The 13,202-nt window shown below is 36.6% G+C and overlaps 1 protein-coding gene across 1 annotated transcript in view; it reads right to left on the bottom strand.

The window, feature by feature from the left end:
* Positions 1-1,795: 1,795 nt before the first annotated feature.
* Positions 1,796-13,202, bottom strand: part of ank1a (ankyrin 1, erythrocytic a) — a 155,217-nt gene continuing 143,810 nt past the window's right edge. Inside the window, exons 41-43 of the mRNA XM_079481249.1 lie at positions 9,801-9,944; positions 6,545-6,642; positions 1,796-3,971 (exon numbers count right to left, since the gene is read on the bottom strand). Coding sequence (XP_079337375.1) covers positions 6,568-6,642; positions 9,801-9,944 — 219 coding nt within the window. The 3' untranslated portion in view covers positions 1,796-3,971; positions 6,545-6,567. The remainder of the gene's footprint in view (positions 3,972-6,544; positions 6,643-9,800; positions 9,945-13,202) is intronic.

The following is a 13,202-nucleotide window of genomic DNA, read 5'->3' as shown; positions in this document are numbered from 1 at the left end:
CATAAAAGCAAAACAAAGTCAAAACATCACGTATAAACAAATACTAACAGGACATTCAAGCAGAACATGTAATGGTAATTTTAACCTTTATAAAAAAACTTGATGCATGCACATCCTCATGTACTGTTTATCCTGATGTCATATTTACAAAATTGCTTGCATTTTGTAGCTTGCTGGCATCTTTTAGATTATCCATTCTATTGCATGTTTAGGAAATAGTTTTCCCAATAAATTTGGGATTATTTTGCAATTTTATATTAAAACATTCTAATGTTTGTGTGATACCAAGAGTTAAAAGTGATGCTATAAAAGTTGACTGCATTCAAGTGATATGATGTGCTTCTCAAAGGAATTAATAACACTGCATGGCAACAAAGGTGTTTTCCTGCTAATAAGCAGAGCAGCTCCATTAGGGTCCTCACATCATGGGTCTTGTTCATGTGACTTTTATTGACAACTAACAAGAATTAGGCTAGCATATGCTTCAGGGGCTACACACCTTCAGTAGTCACAGCCAGTGAATAATTAAATAAAAGTAATAGTGAAGTTTATAAAATAAAAACAATAATGGATACTATGACCAAATAAAAAAGAAAAAGAAAAAAAGAGCTCACAATAGCTGGAAACCCATTTCATGCTCTTCACACAGGTTCACGTGATAATACCTTAGGACCTTTATTTTTATGTCCCTTGCTAGAATATAATAGAGCTTTCGTTTAATTCAATTTTTTGTCATAATACAGACGTCAAGTCATTACATTTGTTCCAGGAGTTTACTGTTATTTAAAATATAAATATATTTCAATAAAGTTTGAGTAAGTGACCCTAATCTTTTAAATGAGAGTTTATATGTGGGTCATTTTACAGAATTGAGGTAGACATTTGTTTACATTGTCTTTCCTTATTTATTATATATTTGCATTGCTTAGTATCTTAAATCTATACATTTACTATGGCTACACTGAAAATTGTAACACTGGTCAGTCTGGCTTTATAGCATTTCCCCCAAAACATGTTAAAGGTTATCTACTTACCATGAGATGCAGTGTAATAAAAATCCCTAATCTGTTTTACTGGTCATACGGTTTGTGGTTTGGCCAAGTATTTCATCAATTCAGAGAGACTTCCGCATTTAACACAAAAACCCTCTTTAGTTTTGGTTGGGGAGACTTAAAGCGAGAGAAATGGGATACTGAAAAAATTGTAAAATGATCAGATGCTCTACACATTGCAGTGGTATAAGGGCTGTTCTACTGTATTTGAAATTATACTTTCGTAAGTTTAAATATAATTATAACATTAAGTAAACATAAATTCATACATCTATATAAAGCAAACAAGCCTCAACAAAATTAGCTGTGGCTGTTTTTGGCTGTTTAAGAGACGATCGTTCCTGTAGTAGCGCAGAACTACTGGGGGAAAGCAATCTAAACAAATTACTAAAAAAGTAAAAGAGCAGTAAAAAACATGTCAGTTAAATCCCATAAGAATTCAAATTCTAGGTCAAATTTAGATGGTTAGACGGGGGACACATTCCATTCGATAGAGAAGAACATATAAACAACTATAGTTAATTATATGTAAAGTTATAAAATTAATTCTTTATGTTTGCCTCTTATGGCAAATTACCTTAAATGTGTGAAGTTTTTAGTTTAGGTGTGACTATATGTCTTTTTAAAACATGTATGGGGGACAGCATTTTGCACCACTTCTGTAGAATGACTTCGGCAGAATATACATGGTCAAACTGTAAAGCATCTAAGGGCTTCCAAACACAGTCAGTTACCTAATCACTTTTTTGAATGTACCTTTAATATTAATAAGAAGTAGGCTAGCATATGCCACAGGGTCTACACACCTTCAGTAGTCACAGTCAGTAAATAATTAGGGTAATAGTGAAGTTTATCAAATAAAAACAATTGGATTCAAATTAACCAAATAATAAAGAAAAATGTAATGAACTTGGTTGGACAGCATTTTGCACCACTTCTGTAGAATGACAAGGCATATTTTGTGTCCTAGACTACAGTCTCTTTTGTACTTGCATAGCTCTAACCATTGTATGATCATTAATTGAACCATAAAACATTTGCAACACAGTCTCAAGGGAAATCGCGAATCGTGAACTGTAATCTATTCATTCGTGTTCACCAACACAAATATCACACAATTTTTGTGTCTCTCAGCCAGGGGCGGCGCCAGCACGTTTTTCTCGGGGGTGCTAAAGGGGGGCTTAACAGTTTGAGTAAACTCAGGTAGCACTCGCGCTCCACGTACAAAAACAACACAAAATCTGATTTTCCACGGCAGGCATGAAAATAATAAATTTGATATTGCCTTTCAGATGTTATCAGCTTGTTTGTAATTTTATTCAAATCAATAAAGTAATCATATTTTAAGAAATATAAAATAAAAGTGGGACAATATGCACGTCAGGTCTGTTGAGTTACGTCGTTTCAACTTAGAACCTGCGACAATGGGAAGTAGTTAACACAGGCTTTACTCTCAACGGCACTGCAGAAGCTAGTTGCAAATTTGGTTTGCAGAGTTAGTGTATACAACCTCTGCTTACAAGACGGGATATTTGACACTCCTTAAAAGATATTAGAAAATCCATTGGGTTTCTTTGCGGTTTTCTGACCAGGCTATAGCAAACCCCCCTAGCGCCGCCACTGCAGTCAGCACGACATTCAATATATAGTATTTTAATATGCAACATATGAAACATATACATGTATATACATATGTATAAAAACAGTATATATCAACACAATCTAATGGGAATTCATACCTATTACGTGTGAATTTCTGTTTCCTACGATCTCACTCAGCTGTTTTGTTATGATTTGACTTTGCAGCTGTGACGTTAGGTTTAGGGCCCGGGTAAGGGTAGCTATTTATCGTTGCTTTTTTTAAATTAACCTTTGCGGCTGTGATTTTGGGATTTTGGGTGAGGAGAGGTGTTGGTTAGCCAACTCCTCAAATATTTACAACTTATTTTGATATCAGGTTAAATATATATACATGTACATACACATGCGGTCTGTTTATTGAAAGTCGTGCTGGTGACAAGCAAAAAAGTCATGTTTACTAACACACAAAAAGTTAATACTGAGTGATGCGAAAAAATATAGAAAATGTCATTGACACAAATGAATAGATTCCAAATTTCGTGCCTACGCCACAAACTTCCTTGAGACTGCGTTGTTAATTTGACACACATGTATGTACGATGTAATAAGGCAAACTGTAAATCTTAAGCCCATTTTAGGCATCAATGGAGCTTATTTTTTAAAAGAGCTGCTTTAAAAATAAGAATTGCTACACAATTATACCTTTACAATACATTCAATAATTTAGAAATGAACAAGAATTTAGGAGAAAGTATTGGAAAGCGGCATTATTATTGGCCACTCTTCCAATATTAGCATCATGTTTCACATCTGAGTGCATATTACACATATACAGTAGAAGCAGGACAAGAGGGATATCTCTACCAGTGAATCATATGGTGAATTGGTTTGCAATCACTAGGGTTCAATTAGAATGAGAGTAAGACAGCAAATTGTTGCTGGATTTCAATGAAACCTGTTTTTGTGATTCCCAAAACCTCTAATAACTCCAGATTTTAAAGATATACTTCTGGTCTTCTGTTACAGTCCGTGCAGTATGACAATATTTTAGGACTGGAGTCTCATAATTTTTTGCATTTAGTGCAATATATAAAGGCAGGCCATGCGACAGCACTTTCTGATGCTGATATTGAGATTACAGGAAGCACCTCTCAAATGCTTTTGGTTTCATTTAATAATAAATCATGCCTCTAGTCTCTAGTGTATGTGTTGCTTGCTAAAGTAACATGGTTACTTTTTAATAGTTAATATCCATTGCTTATTTCCAGCACTGTAGTTCTGTTTTCTTTATATGATGTCCATCATGTGTCAGTGAGGGACGGTTTGGGTGTAGGTGACCTAGGTTAGGGAAAAGAAAATAAAGGTTACGATACGGCACAGTGTAATCATACATTTACATTTAAAGCTGAATTATAGTACAGTGAAAAGCAGGACATATCAGCCTGAGGTGATTAGACTGGGTTTTGGTTTGCCAATTCAAACCAGGTTCAAATAAATTTACCACCACTCTCTGAAAAGGGACGAAATACAGCATCACAAGCTGACATATGATTCAGGTGAAATATGCTCACAACTGCAATTCTTCTTCAAAATCCATTTAGTACTGAAAAAAAAGAGAAATCCCCCTCGCTGGTCAGACAAAATGCTTAGTAATATTTCTATAATTATTTTGTGTAGAAAAATGAGACATATTCAAATACATTTACGTGTTAAGTACATAAAGAATTAGCCTGGTATCCATTCAGCCCACTACCAGTGGGATCCCTCAACTATTCACTAGGCTTCTTTCTTCGGTACCCTTTTTTTGTGAAGTACTACAAGTTGATTATTCACTGGCTTAAAGAGCATTTTCCATTACCTGTGTCATTGCTTTCTTGCTTGATTTGATTGCTTAACTTTTCATTTATGTATCTGCCAGATACTATCTGGGTGTTTGTTTGCTGAGTTTAATAAACTTTCAGCATTCACATTCAACCTCTGGTTCCATGCTGAGTCCTTTACAATAGGTATACAGTACATTTCTCTTTTATTTCCATCATGGAGAAAAACTAATTCAATAAATAATGTTTTTTTTCTTGTAGAAGTCAACCCAACCCAGCTGGCACCAAATGCCGGACATCTGGAAGAAGGAACCATAGAAAAAGTACCAGCCTGAATATTTTTTGTGGCATCTTTCCTCACAGAGCTTGTTGACATTGACATTAAAATAATGGTTGCACTTTATTTTACACTACCTGAACCTATAGTGTATTTACAGTGTACTTACCTAAGAAGGTACTGGGTAATTTAAATGAACTACATGGGATAAGGTTAGGTTTAGGTTTGGTAGATGCGGATGCCAGAAAGGAATGACCATAACCATGTTTAACAGGTGGGTAGACAGAGCTGAAAGCCTAACCTTTAGAACTTTTAGGGGTATTCAATTTAAGTTCCAAGAGGTCCGGTCTTTATATTTTCTTCCAAACGGAGGTCCGGACAATATGTTTTTGAAAATAAATAAATATTTTATCAATTTAGCCCAGTTGGATACACTGTTTTAAATATATGATCTTTTATCAGGTCATTTATTTAATATTTTGATATATATATGTATGTATAGGCTCTGAGGCTTCAGGGGAATGCCCTCTTAATAGAAGTCTGATAATAAATATTTGTAAATAAATAAAAGACTACTGACAACATGCAAACAGCAAATTTTATGTAACATGCTATAACAATTTAAATCATAAACAGAAAACAGAGTTACTAAAATTAAGCACGTTTGGCGCAAAATAAAGATATTAGAGGATATAGCGGCAAAAGTACATAATGTTCATGAGAGCGAGTGTGATGTGATCATCCGTTGTGAAGACCAGCGGATCAATTAAAAAAAACTAAATAGTCCAAAGTTTTAAATGGTTTTAATTGTCTCATGGTCCGGATGGAACGAAGCAAAGGTCCGTATCCGGACCGCATTCCACCTGCTGAGGATGACTGCTTTAGAACTAAATCTCTGTTATTATACTTTTAATGAGATAAACCATTGTTATAGGATTATCCATGTTGATATTTGTCACATTAAATTGCCAAATGCTTCTCTAAAAGGTATGACATTAGAGTGACACAACCACATCTTTAGTCAGATTTCTTAACCTAAAAGAATATGTGCATAATCCGACTGGAATTTCTACAATAATTATTGCTAAAGAATGTTAGTAACAGTAGTTTTGATGAGTATACAACAATAGATTTCTTAGAACTGACACAATGCTATGTCAAATATGGTGGCTGACAAGCAACAGAAGAAAACCCATCAAAATAGAAAAACACCAGGAAATGACATCTTCAGATAACATATTTATCAGTTCGACAGAAACACATTGGAAAAATCTCACACATATTTTTCACTGTAGTTTTGATATTCAAAGCATTTGGAAATGTTCTGTAGATCTAGACTGTCTTTTTTAGGCTGTCCCAGGCTGAATGTGATGGTGAGATTAGACCCTGTGTGGGCCTTACTGTCTGTAGAACTCCTTGTTCATACAAAAACCTCATTTGATATCTGTATAGCGGAACCTGGGAATGTTTTACCATCACTTCTTTCCTTAGTCAAAACAAAACAAATTTAACTAGAGTAGAAAGACTGGCAAACTTTGTTTTCATCACAATTTATTGAATAATTATGATTAATCTTACATAATCTAACATGTCGTAGTCATTTTTATCCTTCTCCTCACAAGGGAGGCAGCAGAATGACACCTCAGTATTGTTTTGTGATTAAGAACTATTTGGATGCAGGAGTCGCTCAGACCCAGAACAGAATTATCAGGCAATTATGACATCATAACTTAACAAATGGATAGTTTACAGCAAATCATTTTTGGAACTTTTTGTCCCATGACTTATTAGTGAAGAAATTCAATGTCCTGTACCTGAAAGGAAAAGTGAGTTAGACTCACTGCTTTACTCTCCGCAGACTGGCACATTTCACTATTTGAGCACCCCCCCTCTTCACATCCACAACATCCGGCTAAGGTGGAGAGCAGAATGGAGGCAGGAGAGGAAAGAGTAGCATCCGGGAGTGAGTGGTGAATGTGGGGGTGAAATGAAAGCAGAGGGCAATGAGACAGATGTGGAGGGCAAAGTGAGGAAAATATGTGGTGTTAATAGATAGAAAAGACAAAGTGGAAATAAGCAGAATGTACAATAACATAAAACAGTAGACAGCATCCATAAGAGATTGTGACCGTTTTTTTGTATAGTGAAAAAAAAGAGATCAAATAAAAAAGCATAAAGCAATGCCCAGAACAATATAAAAGACAAAAACATTATATATATTACATCTTATTTAAATACGTTTATAAAGCAAATTAAATAAAATGGCACTTAATACAAATAAAACTGAATAAAAAAATAAAAAAAATGAATGAATATCAAGTAAATTAATATGGATTAAATGGGGTTAACAAATATACAAGAATCATACACGAACCAAAATCAAGATGTCACCAGCTCTAGCGCACTACATAATGGTCCTTTCCAAGCTTCCGCAATTGTGAAGTGAAAGTCGTCATTGTTGGGTAAATGCAACTATGGCTGCCTCTAAGGTGTACGTTTTAATGCTTCCTGAAAGATTTGCTGACCTTTATGTTTAAAGACGTTAACTGATGTTATAAACTGTTGACAGTTCTGGCTAATAAATGTGTAATGGTCCAGTTCACAGGGAGATCAGAGGCAGTTTTTTTGTATGGGTGTCAATGGAGGAGAGGCTTAATCATGCAACTGCTTTTGTGATTAAATAATGTATCATTTAATTAATTGATAGCCTGTATGAATTTGTTTCCCTAAACCTCGTGTTTTAAAGAAAACAATAATTTTGTTTGAACTCTTTGTAGGTTTAAGTAAGATTAGGTGTTTAAAAGGCAAGCAGAGTAGGGAATTCTGTGACAGGTAGGGCTTATTTACGGGCCATTCACCAGTCTTTCATTAACCAGTATTACTATGAAACATATTGTGTGATATTGTATACTATACAACAGTTCTTTCTGTTTCTCGAATCTGATAAGCTGAGAGCCAGGCAATATTCCACAAGTATCATTTTGGGAACCGCTTAACCGTTTGTTTCACTCCGCCAAGCTAAATCGGATTTATGAAACTGAAAGTAAAACACATGCACATTTGGCAGTGTTTCTTAGAGCAATTCACAGCACTCAGGAATGGTTTAAAATTACAGTGAGGGGTGCAAGTTTTGAGATGCGCTTTAGATAATAAAAATTGTAGTTTAGTTCCCCAGTTCCTTTAATAACTGGATGGTTTTAAAGACACTTGGATGTTGTTTCTGATTTATCCACATACTTGTGCAGTCAAACTGTTGTTTAAATGCAATATCACTCTTGTAGTCGTGTGACATGACTCTATGCCAGCATGGCATGTCTCTGGCCTAAACACAGCCATGCTGATATAGAGCCATGTCACACTCCTACACAAGCGATATTGAATTATTCAGACAATGTTAGTTTGACAGGATCTTATTCACATTCAAACTATGTATATTCCTGGAAGGTGCTCGTCTCTAAAGTTAAAAGTACTACATATTTACAGCATGGCCAATTCTGATGGTACAGTGTTTCCCATTCATGGCCCACCATAGTCTAATTTGTAGTGGGCCATGAATTTAGTGGAACAATCTCCCTCATGGCCCGTGAGGGTGAGGTCTTTCTCAGCTCAGGATCACATTTTGTTGTCTCTACTCGGTGCAGAAGTAGCAAGAAGCAGCAGCACATTCAATTGAACCAATGACAAATGACTTGTGAATGAATGAGGACAAAACAGCATTTCCAAACACATGTCACTGTTACTGACTGCTTGGATGTGTAAACATGAACACAGTTTGTCTGTAAATATGCACATGGTTACCCTGTATACAAACGCAAGTTCTAACACAAGCAAAATTATGGATTACCTCAGGGATCGGTTTAAGGACCCTTGCTATTCTCCATATACATGCTGTCACTTAGAAACATTATTAGAAAAATGGAATTAGCTTCCAATGTTTTGCAAATGATACTCTGCTATACATCTCATCAAGACCAGATGATTCCTTCCAGCTATCCAAATTGGCCGAGTGCATGGAAGATATAATACATTGGTTGACTTTAAAAATTCGAATAAAACAGAAATATTACTTATCGGACCAAAGACACGTAAAGAGAACGGATTTCGGATTATAACCTGCAAATCGAAGGCTGCACTATTACTGCAACAAATACAGTTAAAAAAATGTTTTCATACATTTGTGACCTCAAGACTTGACTACTGTAATGCAAACAAACTACAGTTAGTTTAAAATGCAGCTGCCAGAGTTCTAAAGAGGGCCAGAAAATATGATCACATAACCCTAATGTTGTCTACACTTAACTGGCTACCCATTAAGTATTGATTTTAAAGTTCTTTTAATCACTTATAAAGCCTTAAACGGTTTAATCCCTTACTACATAACAGAGCTTCTATCACACTACAACCCACGCTCTCTAAGATCTCAAAACTCAGGACTTTTGATAACACCTAGAATAATCCACCAAAGGGGGTCGAGCTTTCTCATACGTAGCACCGAAACTCTGGAATAGCCTTCCTGATACTATTCGAGGGTCAGACACAATCTCCCAATTTAACTCAGATTACAGACACTTCTTCTCAGCCAAGCATTCACTTAATGCATACTATGCTAAATAAACCACAGGGAGACTGCATGTATTAGGTACTATTTACTAGAATAATCTTGCTTGTGCTATATACACCATGCGCTGAGCTTTACCTTTTTTGTGTTTTTCTTATTTTCTCCTGTAAAGCTGCTTTGGAACAATGCACATTGCAAAAAGCGCTATATACATAAAATTGAATTGAATTGACAATTCAACAGAAATAGAAACTACTAGTTCATACTTTTTAGTATGTACATTTTCCTTCTTGGCCAACTCTTGGTCACTTTGTCTTAATTTTTATTTTTTTGCAGATGACACCCAGATTCGCATCATTCAAAATCTGTAGAATGTGAAACTGAGTCTTTCATGAGTCTAATATATCACTATTTTTTGGACTAGTTAAAACAGCAAAAATGATTGGAAAACTATTTTTGAGAATCTCCTAAATTTCCCAATTCAGCCAAGTACTGCTAAATTAAAAGCCCACCTTGCTGTCACGACCTAGGATGGCATAGCTCATATACTGCTCTCCGTCAACATCTTGCTCAATGTGCTCCTGTAGCATCCCTTCTGTGATGAGCTCCTGACCACCTTCCTCCTCCTTTCCTCTTCGGACCACCTTCCTTACAATCTACATCACCAATGTCCAAGGGCAGGCAAGCATATGAAGGGAGCATGAGAAGAAATAAAGAGATAATGAAGGTGAAACAAATGATAATCAGTGTGAAAAAAATAAAGAAAAAACAGAGGACATAAAAATGCAATGAAAGTTTTTCTTTGCTTTGTTAATTGTTGATTATTGTATTTTCTACAAGTTATTGATGTGTTTCAGAAACGTAAACAGATTGACATTCATTTCTGGATGGTATTTAATTTGTTCCTACAAACAACCTGCCTGTTTTCAGGGAAATCAGAGTAATTTGTCTATAAAAAAGAATATGCAGTTTGCTTTTAACACTATATGGATGTGTACTGGTGACTACATCAAAACAGTCTTTTATGTACTGTAAGATATTGATTCAGGATCGGACCTGCAACTGATTTGGCTTCTACTCGGCAGAGTTTGGAGCATTTGCACCGCAGCTGTTGTTTGCAAGTTCGCATTATGTTTGAGCAAAACCTCTTCTTTAATCTTATTTTATTGACATTTTGATTATGTTATTAAAACCTTTGATTTGTGCATTGTTGCACTGACTTTATTTGCTGTTTGTAAAGAGAGCGATTCAAAGCCTATAGAAGCAGTCTGATCTTGAATCCCTTTTGCATTACGTTGATGTCATATGCTGCGTGTCGTGAAGTCAAATGTAAATCTTTGTGGGACACGCAGGCAAACTATAAATATCAAGTGTATAGCGTCCGTTCTAGCAGGCATTTTATTCAAACTTGATCAGCTGATGTCATCAGGTGCATCTAATCATTGTCAACCAATAGTGAAACAAAGCCTACTAGACTGTGTCCTATTTAAGGCCCTGTCCACACAAACACAGGTATTTAAAAAAACACATTTTTTTCTATGTGGTTTGGCTGTTGGGCCAAACTGAAACCAACATGTTTTGAAAACTCCTGCCAGGATGAAGAGAGCAATAATACAATAGGTGCTAATAATGGTTTCAACGAAAGTCAGAGAGGGCTAGTGTTTTCTTTTTGTCTGTCAGTTATTCACAGAAGAGATGGGTTATAAGTAGTTTTTTTTAATGTTGTGAGAGATGTGGTTGACCGGACTGAGTTAGGAAGAATGTTCCACCAGGAAGGAGTTTTGAAGGAGAAAGAGCGGGAAAGCGATTTACTGCCCTTTTGAGAAGGCAATACAAGACGCCACTGGTGTCTGAACACAGGGTTCTTGATGGGGTGTAGGAGATTGTGAAAGAATGATGGGGCAGATCCAGTGATAGTCCTGTAGGCAAGCATTAGTGACTTGAATCTAATGCAGGCTTCAACCGGTAGCCAGTGGAGAGAGATGAAAAGGGGTGTCACATGAGCCCTTTTAGGCTGTTGGAAGATGAGGCGTGCTGCTGCATTCTGAACCAAGTGGAGTGCTTTGATAGCCTTTGCAGGAAGACTAGCAAGGAGAGCACTGCAGTAGTCCAACATTGAGATCACCAGGGCCTGGACAAGGAGTTGCGCCACATGCTCAGTGAGATAGGGTCTAAACTTTCTAATGTTTAATAAGGCATATCGGCATGACTGCGTTGTCTTTGCAATGTGATAATTGAAGGACAGGTGTTCATCAAATATGACTCTGAGGTTTTTTGGAAGGTGTGATTGTGGAATTGCCAAGCTGGATGGTGAGATCATATCGCACCGTGGGGTGTGCCGGAAATAATAGTAGTTCTGTCTTGGCAGGGTTCAGCTGGAGTTGATGGACTGTCATCCAAGCTGTCTTCTAGGTAGGCTGTAATGCGAGCTGCTACAGTGGTATCACAGCTTACTGTAGCTCAGTGGTAAGAGCATTGCGTTAACAACGCAGGTTGTGGGTTCTATCCCAGGGTATTGCAGATACCTATGTAAAATGTATAGGATAATGCTATGTAAGTCGCTTTGGATAAAAGCATCTGCCAAATGCCTTAATGTTGTTTAATGTAAATGGTATCGTCTGGATGAAATGAGATGTAAATCTGGGTGTCGTCAGCATAACAGTGATAGGAGAAGCCGTGTGCCCATATGATGGCTCCCAAGGTGGAAAAAAGCAGCGGTCCGAGCACCGATCCCTGAGGGACCCCAGTGATCATGTGGTGGACAGTGGACAGCGAGCCCCTCCATGACACCTTGAAGGATTTGCCAGAGGGGTATGATTGAACCAGTGGAGCGCAGTGCCTGAGATTACTAAAGGTGACAGTTGACAGCAGTATCTGGTGATTGACAGTGTCAAATGCTGCAGATAAGTCTAGACGGTGAAACCGGAGATTTGGAATATGACCTTGCAATGCGCGCCACTTTTTCCTTTGTTTGACATCAGATTCCAGGCTTCTGAGTGGCCAACGCAGCTTTATGGTTAAGGTTATATCGCCACCCGTTGGTTTGGCATGCTTTTGACAGCACTTTAGAGCATATTTAAAAAAAAATGTAATGGCCTAAGTTGCCATTTTATAGCTCTTCTTCAGCTTTTTAATCATGCCACGCTTAAACGTCAACTCCTCCTCATCTTACTGCATCTAGCAGGTAAACTTTAATTTCAACCTATATGCATTCTGATTTTTATCCATTTTCCCTTCTGACAAAACATTGCTATTGTTTGCTACCGTAGTGGTCTTAAGTGCATTTATTGCCTGTGTCAGTGGTAAAGTTCTGTAAAAGATAACTTTTAAAAACTTGTTATGTGTTGCGCTGTTGTTTGTCGATGTCCGTGTTTTGTATTGGTATTAGTTGAGCACACAGGCATTAGTGACATTAGATGAGCTTTGTTTTTGAGTTTCAGTATTATTAGTAATTGTTTTAGTTTTTGCTCTAATGTGCATGTGTTTTACTATGATTCCATTTTAACATTTTAATTAAAAAAAGAACTGAAAATTGAAAAGAAATGATGGGGGGGTTAAAGTTATAAAGTATAGAGGCTGTATAGTATAATAGTGTAACATTTTACAATGTATGGCAACTGGAAGAATTGCACCCTGACTTATGCATACATGATGGAAAAGGGATGATGATGCGACAATCAATCACAAAACAATCAGAACAGTTTCTTCTCTGGACTACATGACTGCTTTACAGAATTTTTTTAGGTGGCACTATGGAGCCATTTTACCACATTTCATTCTGAAACCCATATCAGATGTGCATTTTTGACTGAAAATGTGTTTTCTCAAGAAGCAACATTTAGATCCCATATCTCTAGTACTGAACTATATAGGGCCTTCAAAATGAACTTCCCAAAAGACAAGTTGGTCAAGTA

The sequence above is a fragment of the Barbatula barbatula genome (assembly GCF_947034865.1).
Source record: "Barbatula barbatula genome assembly, chromosome: 2".
NCBI lineage: Eukaryota > Metazoa > Chordata > Actinopteri > Cypriniformes > Nemacheilidae > Barbatula > Barbatula barbatula.
This window is presented reverse-complemented; position numbering and strand designations above follow the sequence as displayed.